The sequence below is a fragment of the Columba livia genome, chromosome 10, assembly GCF_036013475.1.
Source record: "Columba livia isolate bColLiv1 breed racing homer chromosome 10, bColLiv1.pat.W.v2, whole genome shotgun sequence".
In the NCBI taxonomy this organism is placed as follows: domain Eukaryota; kingdom Metazoa; phylum Chordata; class Aves; order Columbiformes; family Columbidae; genus Columba; species Columba livia.
Genome location: NC_088611.1, coordinates 7917217 through 7936134, shown reverse-complemented (window position 1 = coordinate 7936134; position 18918 = coordinate 7917217). Strand labels below are relative to the sequence as shown.

Sequence of the window (18918 nt, the reverse complement as noted above, 5' to 3'; positions counted from 1 at the left end):
GGGAGGGATAAGCCTTTGGAATAGGTGGGATGCCTTGGTGAGACATATACTTTAATTGCTGTGCACCTATAGAAAGAGCGTCGTTTTTGTGTTTTAACTTGATTTCAGGAAAATAGTTGCGTGTCAGCGCCAGTTATTTAGCCCCATAATGTGCTTTAAGTAAGTGGTAATACATCAGGTTTTAGGGACAGTGTAGATTTTTCTATATTCGCTTAGCTATGGTATAGGACTCGATGTCCCAGAGGGCAATGGGAGCAGTCAGTTTCTGACTGAAACTTTGACCTGTTGCAGGTATTGCTGGACCTTTCGTATTTTCTAGATGGAATAATTAAAGGTTGTTAGGGGGAATAAACTATTCTTCAGATTGCAGGAGGGCCTGTATATGCCTTATACAAGCTCTGGGGTCACAAGGCACTTTTTTCTGTGTCCCTTAGGTATAGGATGAAGGTAGAGATGTCTGAAATGGTTGAATGCAGACGCTGTTAAAGCACTTGCATTCTGAGGCTCAACGGATTTATCCGAATGTTTATATGTGATATTTAAAAGCTCAGAAGTGCTGTTGGCAAATGTTCTTGAGTTAAAGAAATGAGGAATAGAGCTTAATGAGCTTGGAGTAGTTTTCGCTTTCAAAGATGTTTCAGGGTGTGCATGTGTGTACAATCTCATTACATTTTGTTGCCCACATTTAGGTAGCGTTTTTTCCGAAGTGATTTATGCATTTGCATCAAATTTCCCAGTCAAGTTCTGTGATGAATGAATAATGAATGCTCTAGATAAAATCATAATTACTTGCCATTTAGAAAACATCATCTTACTTTATGCTTGCATAGGTTTTTTGTTAGCATACACTCATTTCATATACTACTTATCAAAATTGTGTTCTTCGGGCTGGGGGTCATGTAGTCACAGATTTATTTTTCCATAGTCTTTGAGTGATGACTTTTGTGCAGTTTCTGCCAGTTTCCTCTTCAGCCAGGTGATCTTCGCTTGTTGTCTCCCATTTAACTAACCAGTCACAATACATTAAATTCAGAAGCACCTATGAGATGTGAGGTAGAGCTGTTCATCCAGGCCCTGAATGCAAAAAGGTTTTAAGCAAATTAGAGGAATCTAACACTCAGGTGAACATTGTGATGTTTTTCAGAATTGTGCTATAAATGCTTATGGAATCTGTGTTGACCTATGGTTCCCTTTATAGTCTGTCACTTGACTGATTTCTGAATACGTATTTCAGGAGTTGGTGTCTATGTAATTGTCTTAAACATATCTGCATTTAACATTGTTTTGGAAAGTTCTTTCTCTGGTCATTTATGACAAATGGATATTTAGTTTCATGACAGATGTGTGGTTTTAGATGTAGAGGAATTTCTTTTGCTTTGATTTCTTTCCTGTACCGCCCCCCATCCTCTCCCCTCATCTTCAATACAAGGTCAATTCATTAATTAGGATTAGGTATCCCTTCCTCCAGAAGTGACAGCTCTTCACAGTGATCACTGTCTGTCAGATTGGAAACTAAGGGCATGGTGGTATTTTTAGACAGATTTTAATTGTTTGGTCTGTTAGTTTTTCTAGCAGATTTTTATCAGTCCGAAAGAAATTGACACCTGGAAATCTAGAGGTTTAAACAGAATCTAGAGGGATAGTTCCCTTCATTAGGTGGTATCTTAACAAGTCACTCAGTACTGTACAAGGATCTCACTTTTGTGGATGAGAAGGTAAATCTTCTGTCAGCTGCTGTCTTGCAAGTAAAGGCTGATCAGCCTGAAGTGATTCCTCCAGTGCTGCTTCCTGCGATCTTTCTTCCTTTTTGCTGGAACCACTGATGGTCCTTGGAAGCCTTGAACAAGCAGTGATGTGGTGACCTGCCCCTTTCCCAAACTACCGCTCTTATGGTGCGTCTTCTGCTGCCTGCAGCTACTCAGTGCTGCTACCTTCTGCCCCCTTGGCAGTGTGAGGCTAGATGTGATTCTTCGCACTTTCACTGCTGTTTGGAGGGTCTTAAACAGGAATAATGATGCTGATCATAATCTCGCTGCCCTGGCTTTGTTGTTTCTTGAGTAAATCTGGGAACAACAGAAAAAGACTTAACTCAGGTCTGCTTATGGAACTGAGGTAGATTTTTAAAAAGCTTCCGTACTGAACACACTTGTGGTTAGGTGTGCATACTTGCCCCCCATAGTCAGAGTTGTCATACACCAGTTAAGACTTGTGTTGAAAGTGTGTGTGTTCGTTCTTTATTCTTCAGGCAAAGGACCAAAAGGAAACATCCAACTTTGAAAGTGAAGTACAGCAGTATTCTGTCATTAATCTTTTTTTCACTCCTTGTTGCTGAGTGTTTACTTGCCTCTTCCAAATGGCTTGTGATCTTTGGTTTAGATTATTTCAATGAATACAGTGAAACTGTGTGGTATTTCTTCTCATTTTTCTGCCTTTTTTTTGTTGTTGTTACCTCTGCCATAGGCTAAGCCATGACTTCAGGATCTGGACATGTGGACTCCAAGGCTGAGCTCACTACTTTGCTTGAGCAGTGGGAGAAAGAACATGGCAGTGGGCAAGACATGGTCCCTATTCTCACCAGGTAAGATATATTAAATTAATTTCTAAATCTGAATATCTGAAGTTACTTGACAGCAGCTTTTGCTAAGTTTTTACTTGAGGTTTTTGCATACCTGATCATCTGTTGGTAATTCATTTTGTTTGGTCTGGAAGTTGAACTATGAGTATGGTATTTACATACACAGAATTTCTGCTAAGAAATTTATATGGCAAAGTTCTTACATAGACTGTCTCTGAAGCATGAATTTAGTTCTCTGAAATAATGGAAGTCAGGGGAATCACTAAATAATCAAATAACTTTGGTATCTTCACTTGAAACTTGTAAAACATTGATCAAGACTGAAAGCTATGAGGACGTTCCATCAGAGTGGTGGTGTGAGTTTTGTGATTGTAGTAACATTGGTCAGATTAAATGAAAGGGGGAGAGTGGCTCGTTGGATGAATCAAGGGGATTACATTGAGAAGATTTAATGAAATTCATAAAGCATGTTAAATCAAGTTTTAAAATTTTACTTTAATTTTTTTAAAAACTGGATGTTGATTAAATGATACTGTATTGTATGTGTAAGGAAAGTGTTCCCTGACCAATAAATTGTTTCCAGGAGATGTGCAGGTACCAGTAGCACCATTAATTATATGACATCTTCTATTACAAGACAAACATTAGACTTATAAATTGCATTTATGGTTTCCCAAGCCAGGGGAACTGATATTACTCTTACTTGACAGGAGATTCACAGAAATTCCACCCAGTTTCTCATGTCTCTGCTGGCAGACCTGTGACCTGCCTACTATATGCAGAAGGAATAACTACACTTGTACATTGAGAGCAATTCAGGTTTCTGCTGAATTACTGCGCCGCTTTGCGTTGTTGGGTCAGACAAGTCAGTGCACAGACTCTGAGCTGGCACTGGGTGGAAGTAACAGGAATCTACTGCAGCTTTTTTGCACAGATCTGTGCCGTGCCTCACCTAGCGGGCACAATGGTTTTGCTCCTCTTACTACATTTTAAAAATAGCAGCATGGAACAGGGAGAGGAGCAGCAGAAAGCCAGTCCTAAACACTTGAAAATGAGTAGGTCTCCTGAAAATCATGAGACTTGTTTTGGTGTATCTTTGTGTATTGTCTGATTTGTGTCTTGAAGGAAACGTATGTGCTATTTTCTTGCAGGCATAACAGCAGAAATTTACTATATTCTAAGAAATTTTCTTATGTTTATAGCAGTCTGACACTTGCTTCCCCTCAGCTCCTTGAGTTCCCTACATTATTTATCCCCAGACAAGTCTGATAACTCTTGGTTCTCCAGGGTCTCTTCGCAGCAGGCAGAGTGGCTGACGTGGGGAAAGCTTGGGTGCTTTGGCTTTAGTGGAGATAATACAGATTTAAGGTAGATAGCAAGGGTATCTACAGTCTCTGGCAGAAGTTGGATTTGCAGTGCTTCAGGTATCAATGAAAGCCATATGTCTGCTTGGAGTGGAGGGTTTTGGGTACATTGTGGGTTTAAAAGAATTTGCTAGGAATCTTCACCAAGTGGAGGTTGCATTAGCTGATGTCCTGAGGCAGAATAATTCCCCTGCATATTGTTTTGAACTTAAGGCAGAGGAAGCTGTGGTCATACTTGTTGGTGAGTGACGTTTTTCTACTTCCTTCCGCCATCTGAGCTAAATGGAAGAAAACTTCCCTGTGTGGATGAGGGCCCATTAAATCTAATGCTGAAGTAGCACCCAACGTGTGGTGATGTGGGATCCTGGAGCATCGTACACTGCTGCAATCTGTTTTAAAGGCTCCTGGGTTGCTCATTGATGCCAAATAATGGCATAGAGGCATATTAAGATGGATTTATATTATGCCATTGAGATTGGTGGGAGTCTTGTAAAGTTGACAGACTTATACCACAGCCCATTCCTTCCCTGCCGCCAAGGTGAGCTCAGTTTGTGGCAAGTGCAAGTGAGGTTTTGACTAACTTTCCAAAGATGATTGCAAAGACAGTCATAAAGAGAAAAATAGTTGTTAGTGGGGGAAAGAACCTCTATCTCCAGGTAAAACCTATATCTTGTCTGCAAACTCTGAAGTGGTAGAGAAGTGATAGAAGGTCAAGTGAACGAAGGAAATCTCAAAACCTGAATGAAAGTTCAGTGTTTTTGTGAACTGGTTTTTGTTAACCACATGCCTGTGTTATTAGGCAGGAATGAACTTGGTTAGGTATTTGACTCTTCTATCACTTCAGCTGACAATTGACAAAGCTGTTGATCTAGATAGATCAATCCAAGTCACTTCAAAAACCACCTTTGTACTTATTAGTTAAAAGAAGGGTATTATAAGCCAGCTTGTTTTAAGCTTTACTATTTATTTAAAAAAAAAAAAAGTGGCAGTGCTTTTTGTTTTGGTCAAACAATTGTGACTAATTGTCTCGAAAAAGCCTGTAAGTGGTGAGTCACGTGCCTGTTTCATCTAGGCTGTGATAATGTTGTTGTCCCTGAAACTACTTGGCAGCTTCAGCTGGCATGCTGTTTGGCTGCCTACCTAAACAGGACGGACTGATGAGAATATTATGCTCACTTTCCATGCTGCTTGTCTGTCCTTTCTGGCACATAACCAAAATGTTGATTATCACCTAAAAAGACCTGACAAGTCTAGGGTGCAGCTTCTGAACTCCCCATTTGTCTCAGTTGTCTGTCAGCAGGCACTCCTCAAGCTATTCTAATGTAAAAAAAAAATGAGGAGCTGGCAGTGAAGTATTTAAGTAACTTGCTTTTGCCAGAAATTCATGAGAGCTCAAGCTGTGCCACCTGTTAGCAAGGGACACAATTTGCATCTCTTCACATTCAGGCTTACCAAGAGCAAATATTAGAACCCCACAGAATAAACAGTTTGCTGAAAGGTAATTATCAGATCAGAGACAAGCAAGAAAGTTCTCTGCTCCTTCCTGATAAGCTAATTTGCTGTTCCTGCAGTCTGGGCAGGCTTTGTAACATCATCCTTTGTCGTATCGGCAAGTCCGTGTAGTTCACAGAGACTCGTCTAAGTAAATTTTTGCCTCTGATTGTCCCTGGGAACACAGGATATTTTCTGGAAAGCAACAGGAATGGAGTAGAAGTCAGTGGCATTCTGTAAGGGAAATCCCCCATGAAAGACAAATATTTTTCCAGGGATTATTGCAGCCTTCCAGGAGTTTTCCCTCCCTGAGGTACTAAGACTTTGTTTTAAGATGCTGTGCTGCACATATATTCTGCATCCCACGCTAGGACTCTGTAGAGGGGAGGGAATGAGGCTGGTTTTACAGGGTGTTTCGAAAAGATGGACCCAATTTAAATCATGTTGCTTTGAAATTGGGTCCATCTTTTTGAAACACCCTGTATATCAAGGAAATAAGATTTAATTTGCTATTTTTAAAATACTACTCTTTATTTCACCCCAAACTGCATATATTTTTGCTGTAGCATTTCATGGAGAAAAACAGTGGATGACTGTGGAATTATTTATTGCTTGACCATGAGATAGTCTCCCTCTTCTTCATTTTGTTTTTAAAAAAAAAAATTAATTCCCTTACTGCTTATTCTAATGAATTAGAGCATAGGATTCTTTGTGTCTGCTGAGGCTGTATCTCTGTTTAGGACAAGGCATAACTTCAAAACAGCCTCCATTATTTTTTTTTTTCTGATACAAAGGAACATTAATGTATTTTGAAGGTCTGTGAATAGGGAGCTGGCTCCTTGTCTTATCCATTGTGGTAACTGGCACATGCTGCAAAGTTAAGCTTCAATGGAGCTGAAGGGATAAGCTGACTAGAGGTTACACAATAGTTGATAAAATAGTAAATATTTTTATTATCACACAATATTATTGAAAATTAATGCGCAAAAATAAAAAACTGTGTACACTATGTGAGTGGCTGCCCCTGCACAGACTGAATAGAAAGGAATACTAAGTCACCTGTTTAGGGCTTACTCTACTGCAAAAGAAAGACTATGTGATGGTGAGAAGAACTACTCAAGCCTTTTATTTACCCTAGTTCTCTACAGTATGTGTCATAGAGAATCACCAGGTGTCTGAGTAAATAAAAGGGATTTGCCCGGCCAGAGCGTCATGCTTGTGCATAACTGGAGTGTTAATATGGGTACAGTGTGTTTTGGAGCATAGTGAAGGGGGATGAGATATTAGAGACAAGTGTCTTTTCACACCACTCTATTGCGGGCAGTCTGAAACCAGTACTGTTCAAATGAAAGTTGATGAGGTGTTTTACAGTACTTTGACAAACAGGCTGTTGTGAAGAGCTGTGTACTAGGAGAAGACAGAGTGTGAATTCTGCTTGTTTAATGTTGTTCCTTCTGCAGAATGTCTGAGCTGATCGAGAAGGAGACTGAAGAGTACCGCAAAGGAGATCCAGACCCATTTGATGACCGACACCCAGGTAGGTTGTCTGGAATGGGTTTGGCAGCACCAACTCTGTCCCAATGGATACCTACTAATTAATAATTAAGCGTAAGCAGTTTTTAGCCTGAGTGTGTCCACTATCAATCAAGGTCTGATCCTCCTTTTGCACTGGGTAATTGTGGTCTGTAGTGCTGTTATCTGGCAATTTTGATGTTTGCTGCAAGATTTTGAGGCCCTGGGTAGAGTTTTGGGAGGGTGTTTCAGAGGCTATTTATGACATATGGTATGATCATGTTAACAAGTTGTAGTTAATGTGAAGTAGTAGTTGTTAGATGGACAGAGAAGACAGTCTGTCTCATTATTTTGAATTTGCTGTTAAGTGCAGTGCTTTAGAATAGTTACATATAGCCACTGATTTTTTTTTTTTTTTTTTTTTGTTTGTTTTGCAACTACTTAGTTCCAAGTTATTGGAACAGTTTGCAAAATGACTATTCCATACTATTGGACCACTGAAATGTGTTGTGGTCAGAATTCTAGGGAGGTAATGCCTACTAGAAAAAAATGCTATGTTGGTGAATAATTCATGTGATTTTTTTCTGTACTTTTAATTCTGATAAAGGTCCTGCTAACTAGAATATTCCACAATCAGTTTGAAGATAGCAGTTGAGTGTTAATCTTGACGTCTCGAGGCAGGTAGTTAAGTCTTTTCCTGTTTCTCCCACAGGTCGAGCGGACCCAGAGTGCATGCTTGGTCACTTACTGAGGATACTTTTCAAGAATGATGATTTCATGAATGCAGTAGGTTTGCTCTGAGAACTGTATCTGTCAATTCCTGACACCTTATGGTTTTTGTTTACTCTGTGCTGATTGAGCTCGGAACTTGTTTAATATTTATTTTATTGGTGTAGGGACTACCTCTTCCGCAGCAGTGGTTTTTAAAATGAGTGTGACTCGTTTGCCACTGTTAAAGTAACTCAAAGAAAAGGGAGTTCGTCAGCAGTTTAGGGGTGCTGTAGTATGTGTGGTAACAATTGAATTAGTTCTTCCCAAGGTTTATCAGTCTCTTTAAAGAAAATGTAGCTCCTCTAATACAAGTTTGAAAGCATAATTAATTTCTGTAATGGAAATTAATACCACTAATTCCAATGCCTTGTTTCTGACTACTTGGGAATGCTGGACTGCCTGTAGGAGCAGAGTATGTCAGCTCTAGAAGGCTCAGGCGGAGGATTAAGAGATGGAAGTCTGGCTTTCCTCTTGCATTGCTGTTTTCTAACATAATAGCTAGAATTTTTGTTACCCTCACTTCCCTGCAAGCACCTGTGTTAGTACACATTTCTGTAAGGATTCTGACAGATTAATTGCATGTATGTTTCTGTTTTAAACTGCAAGTGATAAGCAAACGTAGATGTCCTTAAAAATGTGTGGGTTTTATGTTAATTTTTATCAGCTATTATCTTTTTGTGTTTACACTATTACTAAACTGTATTTGTTTTTAGGCACTTGTCTTTACAAATCAGTTCAAGATAGATGTTTAGTCAGTGGACAGCAGATCAGAGGGGAACTGTGTTTCTGTGAGAAGTGATTTCAACTTCTGAGGCACTGGAGGGAGCAGGTTAAAGGCCAGTCATCTTCAGATCCAGGGCTTGCATACTGACGTTTCTTACTTTATCGTTTTGCTGCTGTGGGAGTTGTAAGGCTTTTACTGCACTGGTTTTGATCAGAGTTACGTTTCAAGCCAATACTGTTCCTGATCTTCTCTAGCTAGTGAATGCCTACGTGATGACAAGCAGAGAACCTCCATTAAACACTGCTGCCTGCCGACTTCTTCTGGATATCATGCCGGGACTGGAAACTGCTGTCGTCTTTCAGGAAAAGGTATCATCTTTACTAAAGCTTGGTTTCTAAGCTTGGTGGGTTATGTACGCCAACTGTTCTTTCCATAGGAGCAGCCAGTAAAAAAACATTGAAATTCTGTCTCTGGGAGACAATCTACTCAATATTACTAATGTTTTGGGGCTTTTTGATCTTGGCCTGTGTAACTGGTCAAATCTTGGGTATTTCACAGCTTTTAAGTTATAATGGGACTGATTCAGACAGAGGAGCTGGAACTTAATGTTTTGGGAAATGTTATAATTTGAATTGTTGTTTTATAGGCCTGTGAATGGAGCAGGCTGTATAGAACATGAAGACTTGCAATAGGAGTCTTGCCCAGTAATCCCCAGCTACAGCAGAGTGATAGCATTATTAGAGCTAAGTGATAAGCAAGTCATGCTTTAACTAAGCAGCCTAAAATCCACATACTTTGTGTGGATTATCTGGAACTGTGACGGACAGCTGAATGAGACTTCCGTATGTTGACAAGTGTGGTTTTCTGAAGGAATGCACAGAGTTGAAAGTGAGCAGAAGGTGTATTTCACTCCTGAGCCCAAGTTTCCTCTTCAGAAAAACATTGCATTCATTTTTACAGAAGTTTGGCAATCAGGTAGTGCTTTATATAAAATTCTAAATTAATTAATTTACTATTGGAAATATGGATATGAACTCTAGAGCATGATAAAAGGAAGGAATAATGTGCTGCCTTTGTGAAGGATTGAATTTAATTTGAGATATTTTTTGTTCTGTTCAAAGGCTAAGTCTGTGAGACTTTGACCCAGGAAAATTAAAGGAAAACAATAGCTCCCTATTTGTGGAAGATATAGCTTTTTTTCAGAGACTGAATCTCTCTGTAAATTGAAATCAAATGTTTAAGTTAACTTTTGCACTTAAGGAAATTTTTTCTTTGGACTTGAGAATATCCATCAGTGATTTAGAGGAAAAAATAGAATCTTTTATTCTAACCCATTGTCTTTTAATTGACTCTTTTAATTTTAGTTAACACTTTTCCAACCTTGTTAAGGAAAATTGCATGGTGGTCTGTGCTGACTTTGTTACTATTAAAAATCTTTTACATTAAGATTTACGTATGTATAGATTGGTATTCTTGCATGCATTTCCCTGTTCTCCAAACATTATGGATTTATGACTATGTTGATAATTGTTCTTTTGGTTGGTGAGTAGTCATTAGTATAAAGAGTTTCTCTGGCACCAGGTAGTGTGCTTATTTCAATGACTTTTCAATTTAGCCCTTGTAAACTTTGGCTACATTTCTTACATTTCAGTAAAATCCCATTCGAGTTGTTGTAAGTTCAACTTGGATTCTTTGAAATCTGTAAAATTGCTGGGGATTGAAATGATTGAAACTTAGAGGAACTTCAGCTGTGTTTCTTTGACTAATCAGTTTACACTGTAGTGTTTTGCTACTTCCTAGTCAGTAGGTTTGCTGTCTGCTTCAGAAGATATATCTGATGCCTGGGAATAGTTTTATGCAGCCTAAAATGTTTGGGGGCTTGGAAGGGGGGGTTGTATGTTTGGTTTTGTTTTTTTTCCCCTCCTCCTTCAAGCTATTTTTGCTTCATTACATGATTGGTAGGAAATCTAGCCTGCTCATTACTAGGGATAGGGAGAATTGTTATCAACAGATGCTTTTGCTGGGACAAGAAGTTAAAAGTGAAATATAGCTGTTGGAGTTGCTTTCTTATTTTCTTCATTCTAGGAAGGCATAGTTGAAAATCTCTTCAAGTGGGCACGAGAGGCTGAGCAGCCACTACGGACGTATGCAACAGGGCTATTAGGAGGAGCTATGGAAAACCAAGATATTGCTGCAAATTACAGGGATGAGAACTCACAATTGGTAATGATCTCTCAATCACTTTCCTTTTCTAGAGGGCAGTTCCCTTTACTTTTTTTTTTTTTTTTTTTTAAATTTGTGGGGAGCTCACATTGATGTGTTTATAGATGGATCTTACAGTAGTTATAATATCTGCAAGTCAGTAGCTCATGCTTTCCATTGTTTCCTGACAATGCATTTGCTGAGGTTGGGGCATGCGGCCTGATTCTTCTGTTATGCCAGTTGTGTTAAAAATGGCAATAGAAACCTAAGAAGTCAAATACTATACTTCTTAATGGGCTCATATTTATAACTTCCTTAAAGAAAAATTTTCAGAAGCTTTACATCTGTAAGTATGTTTTGACTTACATACTGGACAAGGATTTTAAAATGAAAGGTAAATCAATGTGGGGACGACTTACCATGAAATTGCATTAACTTCTATTGTAAACGTTTCAGCAGTTTAGTGTTGATCCTGTATGATGTTTATCAGCAACTGAGATGACTTTTAGAAGAAGGTAGAGTAGACAAATTTGTGTCCCAGGACAGTGTAGAGTGTGGTGAAGCATAGGTGAATTCTACTTCTTGCACAGATAAGGCCTTTAAAAGCAGAAGTGTGGCCTTAGGTTTTGTGGAACTGAATTTGTCTGAGCTGCTGCTTTGGAAGGGAATGTTGCCTTTGCTCTAGGCTGGGCAGAGATGATGAGGAATGGTGGAACATCTTATGTGGTTCCAGTATGAGCACCAATATAGCTCATCTGCTCTTAATGGCTTTTAAGCCACTTCTTTCTCTTTCGGGAGACTAGATGCTGATATTTTAGAATGGAAGTACCTGTATGAAAAAGGATTCAAGTTTTCTTATTCACTTTGAAATCATTATTTCTCTGTGCAAGTGTACAGCACAGCATGTTGACACACTTTATGCTGTGGAAGTGGTTACATGACAAGAAAAAAAATATGGTTAATGTGAGATGCATGACCAAAGCAAGAAGTGTATTCTTATGCATGCTTCTTTGTGAAACAGGTGGCTTTGGTGCTTCGGCGGCTACGAGAGTTACAGGTTACTGAAATGACTACGAAACAAGAAAACAAGCGTCCCAGTCCTCGGAAGGTGCCATCAGACCCTCTGCTGCCTCTAGATGAAGAGGCTGTGGATATGGATTATGGGGAGATGGCAGTAGATGGAGAGCAAGAGGAAGTACCTGGGGATATGGAGATCTCCTTTCATCTTGATTCAAGTCACAAGACCAGTAGCAGAGTAAACTCTGCTACAAAACTGGATGATGGGGGACTGAGAAAAAGCAAATCAGGGAAACAGCTTGAAAGAGATGGCTTCCGGAAAGCCAAACAAAAACTGGGCTTCTCTACTTCAGAGCCAGAGCGAATGTTTGTTGAACTGTCCAACAGCAGCTGGTCAGAAATGTCCCCATGGGTGATTGGCACTAATTATACGCTTTACCCTTTGACTCCCGCCATAGAGCAGAGGCTAATTCTTCAGTACCTGACTCCCCTAGGGGAGTACCAAGAGGTGAGCCTATGAAGGTGGGAGGAAGAACTCTGTGCTTGAATTCTCCTGACAAAACTGAATGGTACTGTGAGGAAAAATTTGTAGAACTGTTATGTTGCTCTCTGATATTTCCTGATACGACTAACTGGCTGGTAACCTTTCCTGAGTTGTTGATGACTTTCAAATTGATGAAGTCATTATGCCAAGTATTGCCCAGTAGGTAATACTCAAACCTGAATGTGAATGTTACAGGTGTGTGGTCTAGTGGTTGGAGCATGACACGAGGAATTTTATTCTGGTTTCTGTTAAATGTAGTGATATTTTTTTCCTTTACATGACACAGGGCAGTCTGTTTGAAATGCAGACATTTTTTCCTCTTTCATCTGGGGGAGGTGATAGATTGCTGTAATTAAAAGTCTGAGGAGATAATGTACTTGAAATTCTAAATGGAATGGTTTGTATAACCTCTGCTGTAGTTCTGATGAGAAATGGCAGTGTACGTGTTATACAGATGCTTTGAGAGCTGTTAGTACTTCCATGAAGAAACTACTTGGGCAGTGTTAGTGTAGGTCTGCAGACCACCTTTATCTCAGTTTATTATTTTTTTTTTAAAGTGGTTTAACCTAATTGAAATAGAGCAAAGCAACACCATTTTGTGTTTGTATACACGTGTGCCTTGCTTCTGTGAGAGCCAAATAAACCATTATCCCCCTAATACCTCACATGCTGACTGGATCACTTCATATGCCAGCAGTAATTCCTGTTTTTATATCCTATTAATACTATAAAGTTGTTACACAAAGAATTATGCAAAGGGTTTTGGTTTGTTGCCCTGCTCTCCTGTTTTTTTCTGTTTAGTTATTGGGTAGTTGTCTTTGCACAGATGGAAAGTGGAACCTATCACCAGGGTGGTATCTGTGTAGACTTGCCATAGCTGCACTTGATGGAGAGTCTTAAGATTTCCATGTGGCAGCTGTAATGCACCTTGCTGCTGTCAGCAGGTATATTACAAGAGGTCTGTTAACCTTTATTGCTTCCTATGGATGGAGCTGGTTACCACTGACCTCTCATAACAGGTATCTGCCAACGCGGGAAAACTGAAGGGGAAAACTGAATGTTTGAGAGAGTAAAAACCAAACCAGATCTTGTTTCCTGTGAAACATTCAACTAGTCTCCTATTTTTATTTTTCTCAGCTGTTACCCATATTTATGCAACTGGGATCAAGAGAGCTGATGATGTACTACATCGATTTGAAGCGAACCAATGATGTACTGCTCACTTTTGAAGCCCTTAAGGTAAATTACTTTTGTAATGCGTGAAATGTACTGTAAGCATTGTAAAAGCATTGAATATGTGTCTGCTGTATGTGTCAAAGGGAAATGTTCACCTTCTTTAGGCTTATGTATCGTGCAGGATTCCCTGGGACAGGAATTGGCTCTCACTCAACTTGAATGCATTGTGGTTTTGTTTTTATAACTCTGATGTTTTTAAAAAGAAAAAAAAAAAGCGGGGGAGGAGTGGGCTAAAAGATCTTAATTTTGTGGGAAGCGCCCTTAGTTTCACCAGCCATCTGCCTATCTGAAGATGATAAAAACTCCTTTTTCTGTCGAACACTTGTGTTCCTGCTGCCCTTAGATGGCATTCCCAAGTTGTTCCACTGCCTGTCATCTCAAGGGACGTTTGTTACGAGTAACAAGCATAAGCATCTTGCTCGCAAAAGCCCCAGCATGACAGCTCTGAGATTAATGTTTGAAATACAGTAATTTTGTGTGAACAGACTTTAAGTTGCCTCCTAAAGGTACAAAACCACACCAAATAACCTTCTTGAAGCCAAACCTGCAGTGCAGTAGCAGAAGTTATATTCTTCTGTGTGGTCCTTACTTCTTTCACAGTAGCTTCTCTGCCTCTGGGCCTCCAGTATCATCTTTCTCTCTGTTTCATTGTTGTTTGTCTGAGGATTTATTTCCAAGGAGCAGTGTTCCTACAAAAGGTGTAGTTATTTCAGTTGGGAGTGGGTGTGGTTTACAGTAGTTCTTACTGCTTCCTCTTAAGGTGTTGATAATACAGAAAAGTGTAATAAAGTTCAGTGCAGCTGCAGACTTCAGTTTTAATAATAGCCTTTAAGCTTCATGTAAAATTCTTCTTGCCAGTAATATGACTTTAAGTTGGCCTATTGGATAATTTCAGAGTTGCTCTGCTTTTCTTGTTTCTTTTGCAGAATGTGTAAAACAGAGTGATAATGCCTTTTTTGGGTTTTATCATTGGGATAAATACTGCATTTTGCAGTTCAGTATAATTTGAGGAGTAAGAAATATGGTGGACAAAGCCTGGAGCACTTTTTATTTCTGTCGTCTGTTTTTCTGTGGGGAAGGGGATGGAATTGATGACAGTTTGAAGAATTCCAGACTAATCTGCTTGTATCCTTCCTTAGCATTTGGCATCATTGCTGCTGCACAATAAGTTTGCAACCGAGTTTGTTGCTCATGGAGGAGTGCAAAAGTTGCTGGAGATTCCTCGTCCTTCCATGGCAGCAACAGGAGTTTCCATGTGCTTATATTATCTGTCTTACAATCAAGATGCCATGGAGAGGGTAAGAGGCATTTCCATTGTTTCTTAGCGTTTCTACCTATGTTCAAACAGTGAATAAACATCTCCAAAAGCAAATTTTTATAGAGGCAATAGTAAGTATATAAATAATGGTGTATTTGAGTGTTTTGTTTCAAGGCTGTGAATTTCATTTCCTAGGGAGCTAATTGAAGATCAGTCTTGTCAGCCTTGTTTCAATACTTTCACGACCCTTTTCATTCTATGATATTATTCCCTCTTTGTCGCGGAAAAAAAAAAAAAGAAGGAAAAATGCCTCCATTTTCATTAATCTGTCCTTTCCCGTCTGTTCCAATGGACTCCTGTACCTGAGGTTGTTTTCTCCATGCCCAGTCCCAGCGTTGGTGGTTTTAGTGTCACACAGTACCTCAGTCAGGTTCCAGACAGCAGTGCAAGTTCTGTGGTGGTGCTACAGTGCAGCAGGTCTGGTCTGCACTGCATGGAAAAACCAAATTAAATGACACTAGTAGTTCTCTGTGGCCTTAGCTTATAAATGTTAAAACAGCTGATAATGACAGTAAAGTTCCTCATATCATATTTTAACACAGAAAAAAGTTTTTAAAATAAATCCTTCTCTCAGTTCAGTAGTGTTTTAGGCAAGGCCTGAAAAAAAGAAAAAGATCATCTCAGTTGTCTATTTCCAGAGAAAGTCAAGCTTTAGATTTGCATTTAATGGCCCCTGCAGTTTCCATAGACTTCAGTGCTACCAGAGTTTGCTAGAAATTCAATACAGCATATGGTTCTGTTACACAGAAAAGAATTTTTGTTTCTTCAGTGGAAACTTGTCTTCATTCTCCACCTCATGTGAAGCATTCTTTGGGTAGCTTGAAGTGGTATGGAGGAGGACTCTCTGGAGTTATATTACATTAAGACTGCTATATGTATTTTGTTTAGGTCCAGGAACGGACCAATCTCCAGTCCTATGTTGCCACATCATCGCCTTTATTAGTCTCACTGGGGCTTTCTTTTACTGCTCTGGAAAATGGACTTTTTATTTCGTGTCTCAGCTTGTCCCACATCAAACTGGGAGTAGCTGATACTTGTCCTCTGTCTGTTTGACCCTCAAAGAACCCTCATTCTGTTTGGGCAAACTGTCTTCAGCCAGGTGTTTGAAGTCCTTCTCAAGAATGTTCTTTTACTTTCCAGGTGTGCATGCACCCCCATAATGTGCTTTCAGATGTAGTAAACTATACGTTATGGCTGATGGAGTGCTCCCATGCCTCAGGATGCTGCCACGCTACCATGTTCTTCTCCATTTGCTTTTCCTTCCGTGCTGTACTGGAGCTCTTTGACAGGCATGATGGCCTTCGACGTCTGGTTAACCTGGTAAAGCTTGTAGTTTTATGTGGTGAACAGGGTCTTAGTGTCATGTTTTGTACCCTTTACATTGCAATGGGGGAGAGCTCTCTTCTTTTGTTTGGTTTTGCTTGGGTTTTTTTCCTCCTCAGTTCCCAAGAAATGAAGAGGTGGGCTGAGTTTTCTAAGCAACTTTCATGGGGATCCCATTATTGTTATTCCTGTTGTTATTATAATTATTGTCCAAAGACTTGCTACCCTTTGAGAGCTTTTTGTTGCAACTACTGGGTTAAGCAGTATGTATTCAAACAGTGGTGACTTAGTGGTAGTTCAGATGCGTCTCACCATTCCACATACCATGTGTGGTATTGCCGCGCACCCTTCTGGATGCAGATCAATCCAGCCTCGTTGCAGGAGAGATATAGCTGTGTTTGTGCTGTGGTAACCACAGTACCTTATGAACACAGAATATATTATTTATGTATGGAAGCTGGTATGTCTGCACTGTATTGCTGTGCATTCCTAATAGCTTGGGTTGGTACTGACTGAGGGACATCGGCACTGCAGGGTTTAAGCACACTTTGTGTATTATAATGTGTAATAGTATTAGGTACAGCATTGCCTCCAGATCTACATTGGTGTAACTTCTAGATTTGTTTCTTCATAGAGAGTGAAGGAGGGGGAATGGTTCTTTTTAGACTTAACTATTTATCCATGCAAATAGCCTTTTCTGTTCAGACAGCTTTCGTTAGCTCTCAGAGAGTGTGCTTGTATGTCTTGTGTAGCAAAGTAAGTTTGAGTTTAGTACAAGTGGAGCTGAGAATTGCAAGTGCTTTTTCTTCCTCAAGAGTGATCTGATGGAAGTTTGTTTTTTTTTCCTACCCAACTTGTTTCTGAAGATAAGCACGCTTGAGATCTTGAATCTGGAAGACCAAGGAGCCCTCTTGAGTGATGATGAGATCTTTGCCAGTCGCCAGACAGGGAAACACACCTGCATGGCCCTGCGTCGATACTTTGAGGCTCACCTTGCTATCAAACTTGAACAGGTGAAGCAGTCACTCCAGCGCACTGAAGGTGGCATTCTGGTCCATCCGCAGCCGCCCTACAAGGTGAGCAGCCTGTTACAAGCTTTTAACATGGTCATTATATTTTTCAAGCAAATCTAAGCTGTACAAATTTGTGGATGTCCTTGGGAGCCAGTGGAATAACTAGGCAGTGTGCAATTTATAGGGGTAGGGATTTTTTATTTGTGCTTTATTCCTGCCTTGTGGAATGACACTGTGATAGAAAAAAATGGAAGAACCTTTGAGGTTCATGTGAACTACATTTGATTAACATTCCTGCTTATCTACATAAGTGATTTTTGCAGAAGCAGAAACACCCTTATTTTCAGTAGCTAAAGAGATATGTATAAGCTGTTGCCTTCTTGTGTAACTAAAAAAAAATTGAAAGGCAGGCTTGTTAGGAATTTCCTTTGTTCTTTAGCATGTTTTGTAGTCAGAACTTAGAAACTGTAATGGAATATTATTTGCAGACTTTTTAAATACTTTAGCGTAAATTTATTTTGAATGATGGTCTAGTAACCACTACATTAGTAGCTTAAAAGCAGAGTAGAATTTTAATTTCATGTAACATTTCTTCTTGAATTGTCCTAAGCCTTTTAGGACTGCAAAGAAACTTAAAGGATATTATCCTTAAGCTTGTTGTTGTATATTATAGTGACAGGTCCTGTATTCTTTTGTAGTTGGGGAATGAAACAGAAAGTAAATATTTGCAGGAAACAGCGGTGGTCTAATCTTTGTGGATGCAGTTTTCAGTTAAATCCTAGCAGTAGCAGACTAGATATGCAAGTTTGTAATGCTTATGGTCTCTTTGTAATACTCCCAACTCACTTTCCTGCAGGCCTGTTCATATACTCATGAGCAGATTGTAGAGATGATGGAGTTCCTGATTGAGTATGGTCCCGCACAGCTCTACTGGGAGCCAGCAGAGGTTTTTCTCAAATTGTCTTGTGTCCAGCTCATGCTTCAGCTCATTTCAATTGCATGCAACTGGAAGACGTACTATGCAAGGTGAGCTGTTTGCTGTAGTGCTGTATTTTTGTGCAGTAAGTTGTAACGCTTGGACAGGTCATTGTCCCTCGGTGATACGGCACCAGCTGTTACTCATCACATTGGTAGAGAGGCTTCATCTTACAATACCACTTTTATGTTTCTCCCTTGTCTTGGCTGCAGACAAGCTGCGGGGGCACCATGATACTCTGTTATCTTTCTGTGGCACCTCTTCCCCCCACTTTCCTACCCTGAAAAAATCTGCAGCATCCTTACTGTTAGAAAAGAATGAAAGCTGCCACCAGGCTCTGGTAGAATACTGTTAGGATCCTGTGCCCAGTTCAGAAGGAGGATGGGTGTAAAGTTCCAGCCTCTGTTTATCCTAATGACCATCTGCTCCCCAGTGAAGCTGTAATCCTCTCTAGAGATATGCTCACTGGTGAGTCACTGCTATAACTAGTTGTCATCAGCTGTATGCTTGTCACCAGGACTCCCTCCTCCTTACCTGTGCTGCCTGCAGGAGCTCCTTGTCTAACTTAACTTGAAAGCCTTTGAGATCTGTTTTGCTTCTGCAGTCCCCTCCCTCTCTCTCAGGTTGCACTCTCCACGGTAGTTTTGGTTCTCCTGTTTCTTATTTTCTGCAGCTGTTTTCTAGTTGCTCCCTGGGTTAACTCCTACATTTCCATACAGGTGTACAAACCTTGTCACCTTTACTTCCATTGTTCTGCTCTTCCACCTCTTGCTTAATATCCCTTTTTCATTTTCTACACACCTCTGTCTCTCTTAAACTGCTGCCTAAATTGATGCCTTTTTCCCTATCACA

At 39.9% G+C, this 18918-nt stretch overlaps 1 protein-coding gene across 5 annotated transcripts in view; it reads left to right on the top strand.

Moving 5' to 3' along the window:
• DCAF1 (DDB1 and CUL4 associated factor 1) overlaps nt 1–18918 on the top strand; it is a 56922-nt gene that overhangs the window by 9812 nt on the left and 28192 nt on the right. For all 5 annotated transcript variants that reach the window (XM_065075222.1, XM_065075220.1, XM_065075223.1 and 2 more), the window contains exons 2-12: nt 2461–2578; nt 6891–6967; nt 7655–7728; nt 8692–8805; nt 10523–10660; nt 11661–12164; nt 13338–13439; nt 14576–14734; nt 15895–16074; nt 16944–17153; nt 17947–18116. In XM_065075222.1, the coding sequence (XP_064931294.1) occupies nt 2469–2578; nt 6891–6967; nt 7655–7728; nt 8692–8805; nt 10523–10660; nt 11661–12164; nt 13338–13439; nt 14576–14734; nt 15895–16074; nt 16944–17153; nt 17947–18116 (1838 nt within the window). In that variant the 5' untranslated portion in view covers nt 2461–2468. The remainder of the gene's footprint in view (nt 1–2460; nt 2579–6890; nt 6968–7654; nt 7729–8691; nt 8806–10522; nt 10661–11660; nt 12165–13337; nt 13440–14575; nt 14735–15894; nt 16075–16943; nt 17154–17946; nt 18117–18918) is intronic.